Here is a 15,081-nt window from a genome sequence, read left to right on the forward strand (position 1 = left end):
CAAGTATTTATTTAGGAACAAATAGATGAAGTCAACTGTTACACCCATGCAATCCAAGGCTGTCTGTTTTCCTCCTACCCTTTCCTAATGCTTTCTCCTTTTCCACTGGGGGCTTCTCTATACTCTCATACTGTTACCTCCACTACACTGTTCTTCTGCCTCATGGAACCCATCAGCCGTCCTTCATCGGTCCCCTCCTAGCTTCACTTCCTTCCCTGTCTGGCATATATAAGCCCAGTTGTCCTTTGCCCATCTCCTCGGCTTCTTGTATCGTTGGCATCCCTGCACATTTGGAGTCAGTACCCACACTGCTAAGCATAACTGAGAAAATGACGTGGTTGCAGAGTTAAGGGTGGCGTTAACTTCCTAATCTGCATCCTCATCCTAGCCGTCAGTGCTGCCCCGCAGTTCCCGCTTTTCCTTAAGCAGCATTCGCGATTCACAGTGACGACCTCGCTTTTCTAACCCCCCATCCACACCTGTGCTCTGCAGAGGGCTTTGCCACATTCTTCACAGGTCAACAGTACCTCAGCTTTCTGTCATCAAATCTGTTTGTTCTCTGCCTTTTTTCTAAATATGGCCTGGTTTCTCCTATCTTTAAAAACAACAGAGCAGGCTGATAAGGGGAGGGACTGAGTTGAGCCCGTTAGAATCAGTGGCAAAATGACCAGACATGACTTTGGCAAGAGGAGCCTCGGAGGGGTGATGGAGTGGAAGCAAATGCAGCAAAGCAAGCTGAAGAACGAAAGGGAAAGAAGGGCTGAGAGAGGTATTGAGAGCAGAAGATGGGTTTGAGTGAGGGGGATGTGTATGTACGCAGTTTTTAAAGATAGGAGAGACCAGGCCATATTTAGAAAAAGGCAGAGAACAAACAGGTTCTAAGCAACCACCTTCAGCTGTTTCATCGGTTCACTGAATGGCATTGTAACCATCCAGTTACCTAAATCAGAAAGCTACACATCACTTTTTGCTACTTGTGTTCTTTCCTTTGTCTGATTCCCAACATTAATAACCCTCTGTACATAACATAAGCACAGAGCATTCCCCATTTTGTTTCTTAATTCAGCCATAATCATTTCTCACCCATGAAACTACAGCAGTCGAACTGTTTTCCTCGCCTATAGTATTCCTTGCCCTGCTGTTAGTTCCATTTCCAAAAGGAAGTTTTTAAAAATGGAAAGCCAGATCATGTTCATCTCTGCTTAAATCCTTCAGTGGCTTTCTGCTTCTCAAGGTCAAGTCTGGACTCCTTCCAGTGACCTGACCTCTGCTGACTTTGCCAGCCTCATTTCTCATTTCTCTTTTACTACCATTACCCCAAATCTCACTGAACTTTTACACCCTAAAGGGCAACACAGTATCCCTTATGCCATTTCCCCTGACTTGTGCCCACTCTTTTCTGAGAGCCCAGGTTCTTCGGTTATCCTCAAGTCTGGGAAAATGTTCCTGTGTGCTTTCAGGGTACTCTTTATCTCCCTCCCGTCAGAGCAGTTTTCCAGCCATAGTGCAATGGACGGCTTTTTATTATCCCTGAATATATTGTAAGCTCCTTGAGGGTAGAGATGCCTGCCTTGTTCCCCATAGTATTCCTAGCACTTAGCACAGTGCATGTCATAAGCAATTATTTATTTTAGGAACAAATAGATGAAGTAAGCTGTTGTACCCCTACAAACCAAGGCTGCTCGAAATACTGAATATAGACAAAGTGAAGGTTTCAAAAAAGAGAGATTGTCAATTTGTATTCCTCCCTGGAGGTCCAGCAGGAACACTGTGCATGACAACAGTGATAACTACAACACTGAAGTAGAAATTGGATAAAAGACTTGGCTAAAAGCAAGGTACTGGGGTCAAAGCAAGAATCTAGGTTTACCAAATCTAGACTTAACCAAACTCCATTTAAACAGCCCAGATTTAACAAAACTGGGTTTTGTCTGGTGAATGCCACCTTGTATGCTTGTAGGGTTCAAAGATGAATGCCCACTGCCAGTGCCACACAGAACCCCATCTTTAATACAGAAGGTTAACAGACAGGCTCATGCAGATTGATAATCTCAATCACCAGTTGTGTCTATTGGGTTGTTGGAAAACTCATGACGCATTTTTGCAACAAAAAACAAAAAATACCTCATGACTTTTCCGAGAACCCAATAGAAACCATTTTAAGCTTTTTAATCTGTTTTCTCATACTTTCAATAACAGAAAAGTAAAAATTATATTAAAGAATTGTAAAAGAGACCCACGGTCATACATATTCAAACTTGGTTACTTTTCACAGGTTTTACCTAGCAAGTACGTATTTTTATAGTGTTATGTGTGATATTTGTATGTTCGTACATTTCCCCAAGTTTCTACATAGCACCGTAGTGACTATCTTTGGACATCATAACATTTTGCTTATTCAAAGTTTTATTTCCTTAGATTGAATTTTATTTCCTTAGATTTATTTCCTTAGGTGGGATTACAAGGTTAGAGGGTGTAAAAATTGTAAGGTTTTTGCTTTGGGACTACCTATAACTTTCAAAAGGGTTACACTAAAAGTTGGCTGGAGTATGAAAGTGCTAAGTTTCCCAGTGAGTATGAAGCATTGGAATGAGTGAGGTGAGGGAAGGGAGCGTTGTATGTGTAAAATCTTATTGGTGTTTGTTTAGTTTATGTGAGGTGTCACAAAGGATTTTTTTTACTATGGAAAAATTTGTATCAGATGGCAATATAGTTAAATAAAAATACTCTTTAAAAAGTAAATGAAAATTTGCACCTATTATAACTCTGTTTAATATCATGTTAACTCCTAGATATTCTAAAATTCATCCTTTTAGGTCAGAGCATTCAAGAACTGGGTACTTACGCTGACTTTTAACTCTTAAAATTGTTTATAGAGTTGTGTGCTTTGATGCTATGTCATTAGCTTTTTTGAGAGACAATTCTGTGGAAGCTCATGATTTCTGTGATGTTGAGAACGTGTTTTATTGCACTATGTAATAGATGCTTTGTGAAGACCATTGTGAAAAAGTCCTACACACCCCAGTGCCACAAACTGTTTTACTTTCCAGAGTTATGTGGTTTGTGTCTGTCTGAGAACTGCAACATATAGGTTATGTTTTAGTTGCTCAGAGCAGAAATTGAGATCTTCCCTTTTAAATGTGATTTGGGGTCAGATTTTATCAAATTTGAATTCCCTTAGAGAAAATTGTTAAATCTTTAATAAAGCATCCCAGTATAAATACGATATTAATGATTACTTCTATTTATTTCATTTATGCCTTGAGCTTTTCTGGTAGAATTTTGTCCTATTAAAATTATAAGTAGTAGAGAACTCCATTGCTCTCTTGGTGGTGACAAAACTGTTATGTGGGTAATTTAAAGACTGTAGTTGAATACAAAAAGAATTATGGACTAAAATATAGAGTATTATCACAGTTTATATATACCTATATTTATATGCATTCTTACCAAGTACTCTAGGATTTTTCTTCTAAGGAATAGGAACAGAGAGTGAGACTTGGAGTTCTTACTTGTATGTACTTCCACATTGTTTGAACATTCTTTTTAGCCATGAGCATGTATTCTGTTTAATTTTTGTTTACCTTTTTGTTTTGTATTAGAGCACTGTCCTGGCTTATTTGACGTGGGTAACTGTTTCACTGTGGCAGGTTCTCACAAAGCCATTCTGTTTCTGTGATTAAACCTGGATGAGAAATCTCTCAGTGAGTTGTTTCTGCTGCTTGTGAGACAAAATATGTTTATTTTTTTCCCCCTTCTCTCTCAGGTCATTTGGATCCAGGATTCCTAGCAAGTGATAAGACATCTGCTGGCAATGCACCACTCAACGAAGAAATTAATATTGCCTCTTCAGATAGTGAAGTGGAGATTGTGGGAGTTCAGGAACATGCAAGGTAGGATATTAATTGGAATATCCTGATATTTTAAATTGTGAATTTTAACCAGAAAACAAATGAGAAAATGGTAGGCTTCCCGGTATGGCTGGATGAATGGCGGGAGCTGTCTCTTAGCTTCCTTTGGCTTAAACACTTGATTAGACATGATATTAGCTTCAAGATATGTTGCATATTGTCTCATATTTCAGACAATTTCAGAACATTTCAACCATATGTGTATGTGAACTAGAACTAATGTTTTTCTTGTCTAGATTGCTTGACAGATTTTTCTCTTAGGGTGTAAGTATCACTATATGTTTTCCCTTTTATTCATATTTTTTTGCCTTTCACTTTATTGTGAAACATATTGGGAGCAAACATTTGGGAAATACGCACCTGACATCATACCTCTTTTGCTTGTTTCCTAGACCATCTCTCCTTATCTTTCATTAAAACCTGGAAGCTACTTTGGTCTGTTGCTAACAAAGTATATTTCTGGTGATGTTCATGTGAGTCAGGGGTTCTTGTTTCTCAGGGAAAAAACAAGCCACAAGACATTCAATTAGTTTGTAGTATTATGAAATTAATTTATTAAGTTTGCCATTTTTAAGGAGAGGTCAGCAAACTTATAGCCCATTGGCCAAATCTGGCTTGCTGCTGATTTTGTATGGACCTCGAGCTAAGAATCGTTTTTACATTTTTAATTCGTAGGGGCAAAAATAAAAAGAAGAATGATGTTTTATGGCATGTGAAAATTTCATGAAATTCAAATAAAATTTATTCACCCATAAATTAAGTTTTATTGGAACAAAGCCATGCTTGTTCATTTACATATTTTCTATGGCTGTTTTTGCACTCCAGTGGCAGAGTTGAGATGTTTCAATGGACACCTTATAGCCCTCAAAAGCCCAAGATATTTACTGTCTAGTCCTTTGCAGAAAAAATTTACTGATTCTTGCTTTTAAGATATGTTCCTAAGAATTGGATGCAGCCCTCTCAGAAGTATTTCCCGAGGAACATTTAATACACACACATATAGATACAAAACAAAAATTTAGACTTCGGAAAATCCGTGTTCTATACAGCAAACAACTTTTCTCCTGTGTCACAAGACTTAAGTTGTGGTTTCCTGATTTCCTCAGTATCTACATTACCTTGCTCTCTGATCTGATTTTACTCTTTGATTAGTAAGGTAATGAAACATGCACCAGCATTTCTTCTGTTGCTATAAATGGTAAGACTTTAGGAGTGGAGAGTAGGGCAAAATACACATTCCTTTTTCTAATGAAAACTGATTATGACCTGAGAGCATTTTTCAGTTAAACAATTGGGACTCTAAGGATGTAGAGTTAAGTCATAGTTTAACTAACCCCCAAAGAGGCCAGTTCTCTGGCAGAACTAGTATTGTCCCAGAATTTATTCTCTATTTATGCCATAAATAGGCCTGCATAGCTACTTGCTTTTCTTCTTTTTTTAATAGTTATCTCCCCTATTCTTGCAGGAAAGAATTTTCATTCTTTAGTCCTTTATTTCATCTTTTTTCTCCCTTAATCAAAATCTTTTTTATATTAAGTTCTCTTCCATTTTTCTATCTATTCCCTTCAAGCTGACTTACCTATTAGGTGAGGAAGATAGAATGCCTGATTTCTTCCTTTACTCCAGCAAATGCCTGCCCTTAGTTTATTTCACCATTGTTCTTTATAATATAGAAGACATTATCGTCCTTTTAAGCCCCATGTCAGGATCTTTCTAGAATATTAAAGTACTTTTTATTTTAGACTCCCTACTATAAAACTCACCCTGCCTATTGACAGATTAATGTGGGTAAATTATCTTCAGTTGTGTCAGGAGCATGTTATCCATTCACCACTTCCTCCTGAGTTACATTTCAAATTTTAATTCACTGTTTCCCATGTGTTCCTACTTAAGTAGGCAAGAGTAGATAATAATGTGTGTTGTTTATCTAATCTCTTACTCTGCTGAGCCATATCACTTGGTCCAGTTCTCTATTAACTCCTGCCAAGTCTCCCTTTTTTACTGTTTCCTTATGCCTAGAAATGTTATAGAATTAGCCACCCTTCTTTTCAGCTTCTTTGTTCAACTTTTCTTCCATCATTAGATCTTTTGCTTGTTTTCCTACCAATATTATTGGTATCTGGAGTTAAAATTGTCATTATAGTTCTACTAAAATTTGGAATTTTAAATTCTGAGTTCCTCTTCACCTCCAACACACACACATACACACAGATTCTATCTCCAGCACACCCTTCTTTGAACTTGTTAGGTTGAACTTATCCAGATTGTCATTTTACTCTATAGACATGTTCCATTCTTGTACTAAGTCAAGTGACTTGGCTACATTTTAAAGGACATGTTGTAACATTAGTTTCAAGGACTTTTTCTTACAGGCTCTGAAGCATAAAGATGTGTTTTATTCTGATCCTTTGGTTTGACTCCTGGGGAAAGCCTATCTTGGAGGTGACAAATCCATTCTGAAATCTGTGATGGTTAATATTATCCTTACAATGAAATGTAGAGCTGACAGATACTGTTGGAGTACTTTGAATTGACTCTTGTATCACTTTGAGGGGATTTTTTATTTTGATCTTTGGGTCTGGGAGTAGAGTCTCACTGGCTCTTCTCTGCCTTTCTGAAAAAATTTCCAGCAGTTTCTTTAGAAACATGATAATCTTTCAAACACTGAGATGAAAAAGCTGAGAAGCAGGTGGGGGATAGGTTTTCTTAATGGTTGCTTCAGAATTGCCCCTTTGGCTGCCTGTATCTCATCTGGAATTTATTTCTTTTACAGGTCTAGGGTTGCAGTTATGAAGTATTGATGGGCTTCTGGCAGGGTTATCGCTTGGAAAAAGGTTTTAGGTTTTGATCCACATCTTTTTGTTCTAATTTGACTTGCATGCATAGATGTTTTGTTTGGATTTAGCTTTCCTGTTCTTATTTTTTCTTTTGATATTCTACCTTGGTGTGGGCTTTCTGGGAGTTTTTAAAAACTCAGATTTGGTCCTTGAGTTCTCTTTGGGATTGTGGTGGCTCTGACTTGCATTGGGTGCCATTTTTCCATATTTAGAAGCATTTTGGTTGACCTTTTGCACTTAATAATTCTAGTTGTGATGTGTCCTTTTTTTTTGATAAAAGTGTTTTTTTTTCTTGCATGTTAATATCTTTCCCTGCTCTTTTACTGTAGATTTTGATGTGTTCACTTAGCTTCAGTGTTTCTTCTCGCCTTGGGCTAGAAAGCATGCGTTCTGAACTAATGGTTGAGTGCATCTTTTAATGGCTGCTTTGTATTGCTGTGATGAACTACTGACCTAAATGTTGTCATTTCCAGATATGAATTGTTAGTTCAATTTGACAAGATGTTCTTTGCCAATGACATTGCCAGTGAGACTTTTTTAACATCTCCAGTTCTTCTGTATCACTTAATTTTGCCAGAAATTTTTATTTATGACCTCCTTGCCAATAGTTTTCTTCGTCTTTGGTCGTTTTTCCTTCTCTTCTTCTACCAGCCTCATTGGTAATTGCCCTGGGAAGATGAATCCATACAGTGCAGATCTTTCTGTCGTGGAACTGTGTCGGAATGGTTCCTTCGGTACCTATTCTCTGAAGCTTCTGTAATAATCAGACCCTTCATTTCACTGTAGTCTTTGGTCCTGTGGTCCGGTGTTAATGTTGGTTCATCCCTCAGGAAAAGAATTGATGTGGGAAGGCTTTTGCATTTAAGATTTGTTGCTTCCTAGAACCAATGGCTAACACTAATCCTAAAAAAGCAAGGGAGGCAGACAAGTATGTCCCTAAAGCCACAAGGATTCATTTCATCCTGTTAGGAAAAATAAGTAGGAGTGTTATCTAAGAGGTCACCTTCAGGCTCTGTAAATGAGAGCAAAAATAATTAATTTTTAATGTTGTTTTCTTAGAATAGTAAGTTAACTATCTCAAAAGCTAACCAGCAGAACCTGTCCTCTTTCTGCGTGTTTTTTTGTTTTGTCTTTCTTCCTTGTTTTCCACTGTGAAGTGTCATCTTTATTGGTTTCAGTGTATGGAGAACAGAAAATTATTCTATCAAAAGTTACTGTTTTTAAAGTGTTTGTTTGGTTTCTTTTGGAAAGTAAGGCCCTAAGCATTTTTTTGGTTATAAGACTCAAAATATGACTCTAGGTTGTGTTTCATACCTATTATTCTCATGCAGATGTGAGAACAAAGCCTATATCTTCTAGAATTGGATTGAACCAATTGAAAAATAGCTGAGTATGCTCCCACTCCATATCTTTCATAAAGTAGAAAAACAATATGTGAAAATCTGTGCTTTATGTTAGTTGCCTTACAAAATTTTGAGCCTCTCACACTTTCCTTTATAAGGCGTCTCCGTAGGGGCTATAACAGTTGTGGTTCCATTTCCTCCTGAATTTTTTTTCTTCTCTGGCATAAGTTATTCTGTAATGTACACCATCTTATAAAATAATTGAAATGTTTCTCTAGCACCCTTTTTGTTTACTAGCTTGACCTTTTTTCCCCGTATTTTTTTAAGAAAAATATATGTTAAAAGCCTCTTTCTGTTCTCATCCTTCTCTTAGCCATCATTCAAGATGGTTCACATCATTGAATCATAAAAAAAAGTTGAATGTTTTCTTGGCTTATAATATACACAGAAATGTCAGAAACATACCCTTCAATTTTTACAAATTGTTCATACTCAAGTAACCACTCAGATAAAAAAATAAAACAGAAGTCCCCCTTGTACCACCTTCTAGTCACAACCTTCCCCCACCTTGTCCCCTGTAACTACTATTCTGACTTCTAGCAGGGAAGTTTTGCCTATATTGTTCAAAATCTTGAAGTCACTGATGACCTTAGAAGTCATCTTAGAATCCCCCTTGGATGACCCAGCAATTGCTTGAAAGTTTAAAAGGCAGTTCACTCCAGTTTGTAGTGGCTGTAGTTGTTGTGTAGTAACGATCATCCAAAACTTGCCTTCCAGAAACTAATAAACGGTTCGTATCCTGCTCTTTAAATCTCTGTGCAAGGTGGAATAGCCCACTCCCATGGTGATTCTCCCTTCTTTGGGAACTGCCCTTCCAGTTGCAGTTAATAGGGGCCTGGAAAGTTTTGACCAAAGAAGAAATCACATTATCGAAAGAATCTAAAAATTTGAACTAGGAGAAACAGACTGAGAGGGTTGGGGCTTGAGTCAAATGAGTGAGGTTTAGTTGTTCCATCATCCTTAATGTTCTTTGAGGTGCTCCAGTGTCTTTCTAATAAATTCTGTTTGCTGAAAGTAGCCCAAGTTGGTTTCTGGTAACTGGAACCATTTATAACGTAACTACAGAAGTGATTTAATGCAGATAGTTGAAGAAGTGCCTCATTTCCTTATTCTTCTCTCTCTCCAACCATTCCTCAGTAGTAAATACTGCCTCTAAACACCTCACTCTCATCCTGGACACTTTCTAGAATCTGCTTTGCTGATTTTTTTGAGTCACCCATGGGGGAGAGGCAGTGGTCTTTACAATCAAGCATAGTATATAGTACTTCAGGTGGAGTCTGAGGAAGGCATAGTTATGTAGTGGGAAATGAACTCCCCAGTGGAGACCGGATTTTGTTCTGGTTCTGTGCTTAACTTGTTTAAAACTTTGGCCAGTTGTCTTTTGCCCTTGGTTTTCTCATTTTATATGAGCCGATTGGCTCAGATCTCTCTTAAAGCAACTACCTGCTGCTTTACCTTGTATTGTATGATTACTTAGGAAGCAGTACAGAGTAACAATTCACTTCAAACATCTCACCTCAGAGATGTTTCTAGGAATTCTGCCAAAGATTACATTGACTCTCTTTGTAGCCATTCATTCCCTGAATTCCTCCTAAGTTTTGTAGCCAGCTTTATTTCAATTAGTACTGTACAGATAAGCATTTGAACTGTTGAAGAACTTTATATTTTTAAACTGTTAGACTGGACCGATCTTTGTGCCCTGCTGACTCTCGCTGTGTTTTTGCCTGACCTAATTTAATACACATTTGTAAAGTGACAACATGAAGTGGAGAGCATTGGACCTGAAGGTGGATCTGGTTTGGGGTTCCTTGGCCTACCACTTTCAAACAGTGTGACCCTAGGGAAATCATGTAACCTCTTTTAATCTTCAGTTTCCTTGTCTGTAGAATGGATACTAAATTTCACATCTACCTTATAGGTCTGTTGGGAGTGTCAAAGGAGGTAAAACTGCTTAATAAACTTAGTCTTCTATTGCCATCAGTCATCAAAACCATTTCTATAAATGTTGAATTGACTCCTTTGGCTGGCATTCTTCTGTGACTGCAGGATCACTTAATCTGAGTGTACTTAATGGTTTGGACAGATTGGGATTAGATTTTAGAGTTTATGTCCCTTGATTTCAGGCTTTTTACTAGCTAGTCTTTGAAAATGTAGTAGCCCCTGGGTTAGTAGCTATTGACCCCATTTCTGAACAAGTCTTGTAACATCTACATCCTGCCCCCTGTTCTGGCCCCGTGAGATCTGTTTTCCAGCACCTTCCTTGGTAAGGGAGTCCTTTACAGGCTAGCTTTTGTAAGAGCAGGGCCTCTTTCCAGGAGCTTAAGGTCCTTGGGGCAGTTCTTCAGCTGAACCTTACCCATTGTACCCTAACGATCTTTTGAACTTGGTGTTGCAGCTAGCCTTGAATCAAAGTTGGAATTTTCAAGTGACCCAGCTTCACTCATTCTATACAATTGTCACAACAGCTGCTCAAGATCCACTATACTAGTTTCTGTGACTAGAATCACGCCACTTGTCACTTCTCACATATGCTACCTAGGGACTGACTGGTCAGCAATTTCGATGTGAGGACATGAGAAGCAACGATAGCTTGAGCTGCCTGCCTTCCTCTTATTTGAATCAAAACTTACTCAGTGGTTCACATTGGAGGCTCACAGTCCGATCGTTTGACTGGAATGTGAAATTCAGCATGTCAGTGTGTCTGAAACAATCTTCCGGTGAACTCTAGGTGAGATTTCTCAGCAAGGAGGTTCTATCCCTCTGCTAGAGTACATTTAGGGACTCTAAACTGAGTAGTTGTTACTTTCAGAGAATCTCAACTGAGCTTTGTTACTTTCACTGAGCTAAAAGCAGGAGCACTTCTGATGAAGCAGTCAGAGGTCTCTGTTGTAACCTTCAGGATGAGGGAAGTTGATCCTTATGCGTGACTAGCACTTATGGACTTTTAGAAATCTGGTCTATAAAGGGGTATTACTATTACTGTCTTTGAAGGTATTATTACCAGATATGGCACAGAGCTTATTTTAAGAAGTTTCACCTGTATTTCTTACTGTTTCATTTGTTCAGACTAAGATTGGGCATCTTAATTTTGCTCTGGGTTTACATGGTGCCCTGTCCTGAGGATTCAGAGGTTTGGATGAGGTCAAAGAAACATCATCTTATCCATTGTCGGTAACAGACCTAGACATAACTCAGTTTAAGACAAGACTTTTGGTCTTTTTTAGGCTAAACAGAGAGGAGGGGGAGACAGACAGACGGACAGACACGGAGGGAAGGAGGGAGGAAGAAGAATATTATTGGTTGTGGGTTTCATGAACTTGCATAATAAGTTGAACTTAGTAAAAGTATTGATCAGTACTAGTGAAGCTGTATTGCCTTCTGTCTTTCCTGTGGTACGATTAGCCATGTTTTTGCTTTTCATCTCAATTGCAGGTGTGTCCATCCTCGAGGAGGTGTGATTCAGAGTGTTTCTTCATGGAAGCATGGCTCAGGCACGCCGTATGTTAGCAGCCGGCAAACACAGTCATGGACTGCTGTGACTCCCCAGCAGACTTGGGCTTCACCCGCAGAAGTTGTTGACCTCACCTTGGATGAGGATAGCAGACGTAAATACCTACTGTAATGCAATGTCACTGTGTTTCCTCTGCACTGTTCCCTTCCACTTATTCCTCCTCCCCTTTGTGACATGGAAGTTCATTGTCATAGCTTCAGCCTCAGAAGCTGTTTGTGGCATTTGTATAATCAAAACTCATGGAAAATTGCGCCCCCCCCCCTTTTTTTTTAAATTAAAAGAAGTCACTTAGGAAAATAACTTATCACAGAGAAAAGAATTTCTTCTTTCCCTTAGTAGGAATATAAAAATGATGAATTTAATTAGACAAATTCATTTTACTTGGTAACCTTTAATCTTAGGAAACTCTGCCTTTTAGAATAATATTTTAATTACCAGGTGAAATGAATTTCAGTTTTTGAATCTTGTATTTATTTTGCTGTGTTATAAAATTAATGTCTAGACTTGACCACTGTCAGCCTCCCCATTGGCACTCCTACCTTAGGGCATTTGCACACATATTAGTCAGGTCCTTATTGGCACCTAGTAGGGCATGTACATTTGGAAACCTGTCCTTAAAAATAGAAGACAGAAGTATTACTTTCCTTTTAGCTTAAGACTTTTGCCTTCTTTCCTGACTTTGCTCCTGTCTGACTTCGCACAACACAGATAATTGACATGCCCTTTTGCATTTATAAATACTGCTAAGGTGACTTAGTTGGTCTCCTTGTTGCAATAATTCATAACTCTTTGGAAATTGCCTGCTTTTGGGGCTGAGGCATTTTGGATACATACCCACCGTGGGGTTTTCTGGGCATGTAAAGAGAGGATTGAGAGATCAGTAGGAAAATTTCTGTCCCTCAACTTTTTTCCTGGTTCACTCAAGTAACGGCAGAACATAGAAACCTGTTACTTGGGTAGAAGATAAACAGTTGTGTGGCTTCTGAGGCTATGGGCACTTGAAAATCTGAGAGGAAAGTGCCTTCTTTTATAGCTGGTCTCTCCATAAAGGACGTATGTACAACAGCTGTTCAGCACTGAGCTGAAGTTGACCTGACGCTATATTTGGGTATTTTCCTCCTCTACTTTCTAAAAGTGGAAAAACCAAAATAATACCATAAGAAACCAGATGCAAAGCACATTAATGGCACTGTAGGTTCTATCTAAAAGGAATAGCAGAGGGTAATAGGAGCTTCAGGGAATTCAGGAAATGCCAGTGTTGGAGTTTGTGGCATTAGTTACTACCTTTTTTCCTATGACATGTTGTAGTTACTAGTGAATTATTTTACAAGCAATACCTAGAGTTAGAACACTATGTACTGTGCACAAGGAGGAGTGAAGTAATACTGGCTTAGGAGACCTCACCTTTTGTTTTTTCTGCAGTTTTTGTTTGCTTTTTTGGGGGGGGTCTTGTTTCCATTTTTACCATATGAGTTGCTAAAGCTCTTTGCCTCCCTCTCCAAATGCCTTGGTGGCTCTTCCTTATCGTAAGAGCATGAGAACTACCGTTTTCAATTTTCATGTAGCGGACACACATTTACCAAGTGCCTGTTCTGCATAAGGCACTGTGCAGGGTGGGTGCTGTAGGGCCGCTGAAATGAATGACACCCTCTGCGTGCGCATGCGTCAGTGTCTGCCTGGCTCCACCTGCCTGGCCTTTTTTCTGTGGTAGAAAGACTCGTGTATCCCTTTCCCGTTCTTCCTGCTGCTTTAGTTCTTCCATACGCCTCTCCCGTGGGAATGTATCCAAGCATGTGTTCTTTGCTCTTTTCTGATAGCATCCCATTTGATCTGGCCTCTGTTCATCAACGTTTAATTTTTCTTCAAGCTACTTTTAATAGATCAGGCTTTTAAAAGACCACGAACCTCCAGTTTTAGCACCTCATATCTCCAGTCTCTCACATGGCCACAGTTTAGACAAAAACCAAAGACCTAGAGGCCAGAGCGAAATAGGGCCTTCTGCAGATTCACTACTGGTGTATCCTTGGACCTTCACATTTTACTTTAAGATTAATTTATTGAATTTTACTGTTACACGTTGTTTTTGACTTGAATTAAAATGCTAGACAAAGCAGAAATGTACAATTTCTGGTCTGTGTTTTCCAGGAAAGTCATTGGGAAAAGAATAGAATGGATTATATGACTTGAAGTTTTTGCAGCTTATTTTGTCCCCAGAATCAGGGCAGAGCCTCATTTTAGAGAACGTTTTTGTGTCACCTACGCTTATGTTAACAGTGTGTTTGTCCAGTTCTATAGAGCAGATGATCTCCCATGACACATTTTCTTCAGCCCCTAATAGTCATCCTCTGAAGAGAATTCTTCTGGTGTACCATGTGCACTGTGGATTGGGAGCAGAACGAAGCTGTAACCAAGCTCCTTTCTGGCTTTGGCTTTTATATCTGGTTGCACTTTGCCCTCACCTCTCCCTTTTACACACCAGACAGAGATTTAGAAATTAAGATGCAAAAAGGGGAGGGGAAGGGATGGTACAGACAGTCAGCTTTTTCCCCTACTAGATTGGAACTTGTCCACCTACTAACTGTAGAGAGACGACGTTCCAACCCCTTTTTCATTGCCAGATCCAGTAGAGTGGTAATGTGGCTTCTGGCAAGGTATCAGTGATAAAATTCTGTGGTAAACAACTCCCTTGACATTTGAAATTTCTTTTAAGGGGATCGTTTTAAACCAAAGTTTTGCATTTGGTAGCATAAAGACTTCTGTGTGCTTCACAGAACATTGTTCAGAGTAACATCTCTGCTAAATGGTGCACTTGGGTCACAGATTGGTTTATGCACTAATTTGGTTAAGTCTCACCTCCCCCCATTTTGAAACCACAGAGCAGGAACCAAGCTATTGCAGCATCACGACTGTCCTATATCATGTAATTGCTGCTCACCAGTAGTTGTCTTTTCATTTTGATGGAAGGGGCCAGACTGAATAGACTACATTATTCTTTACAATTGAGCATCCCATAAACTCTTGTTTTTATTAGTATCAGTTGTGAATATGAACTGTCTGATTTGAATAGTCAATGGTTCATTGTTACCTTTAGCAAATTAGCAGCGTAGGTAACTTAAAAATGAATGTTGCCTGTTTTTTGTACTGTGTCACAAGGTTATTTGAAAAAGCTGGAGACACCATTTTGTCTTTCAGTTTAAACTTCTTTTTTTAAAGGCATAGAGCCCCTAATCCCTGTTTTCCAGTATGTGTATGATGTGACTTCCATGTATATATAAAAATGATTGCGCCCTAACCAAACTTCCTCAGATTGTGCACTGTTTGTTTAAAATAATCACATATTTTAGTCCAATGCTGTTGTATTTTTTTCATTTTATTTAAAACACTACGTACTTATTCTTTTAACAAATTTTAAAGGGTAG

General features: G+C 38.7%; 1 protein-coding gene across 4 annotated transcripts in view; it reads left to right on the top strand.

Moving 5' to 3' along the window:
* ARK2N (arkadia (RNF111) N-terminal like PKA signaling regulator 2N) overlaps positions 1-13,772 on the top strand; it is a 69,826-nt gene extending 56,054 nt beyond the window's left edge. For 2 of the 4 annotated variants that reach the window (XM_019652729.1, XM_019652733.1), the window contains 2 exons: positions 3,767-3,893; positions 11,584-13,772. In XM_019652729.1, coding sequence (XP_019508274.1) covers positions 3,767-3,893; positions 11,584-11,773 — 317 coding nt within the window. In that variant the 3' untranslated portion in view covers positions 11,774-13,772. Of the gene's footprint in view, positions 1-3,766; positions 3,894-6,684; positions 6,753-11,583 lie in introns of all 4 variants that reach the window. The other 2 variants (XM_019652732.1, XM_019652731.1) reach the window with 2 other exon arrangements.
* Positions 13,773-15,081: the final 1,309 nt, after the last annotated feature.

This window comes from Hipposideros armiger, unplaced genomic scaffold (genome assembly GCF_001890085.2).
Source record: "Hipposideros armiger isolate ML-2016 unplaced genomic scaffold, ASM189008v1 scaffold_186, whole genome shotgun sequence".
In the NCBI taxonomy this organism is placed as follows: Eukaryota; Metazoa; Chordata; class Mammalia; order Chiroptera; family Hipposideridae; genus Hipposideros; species Hipposideros armiger.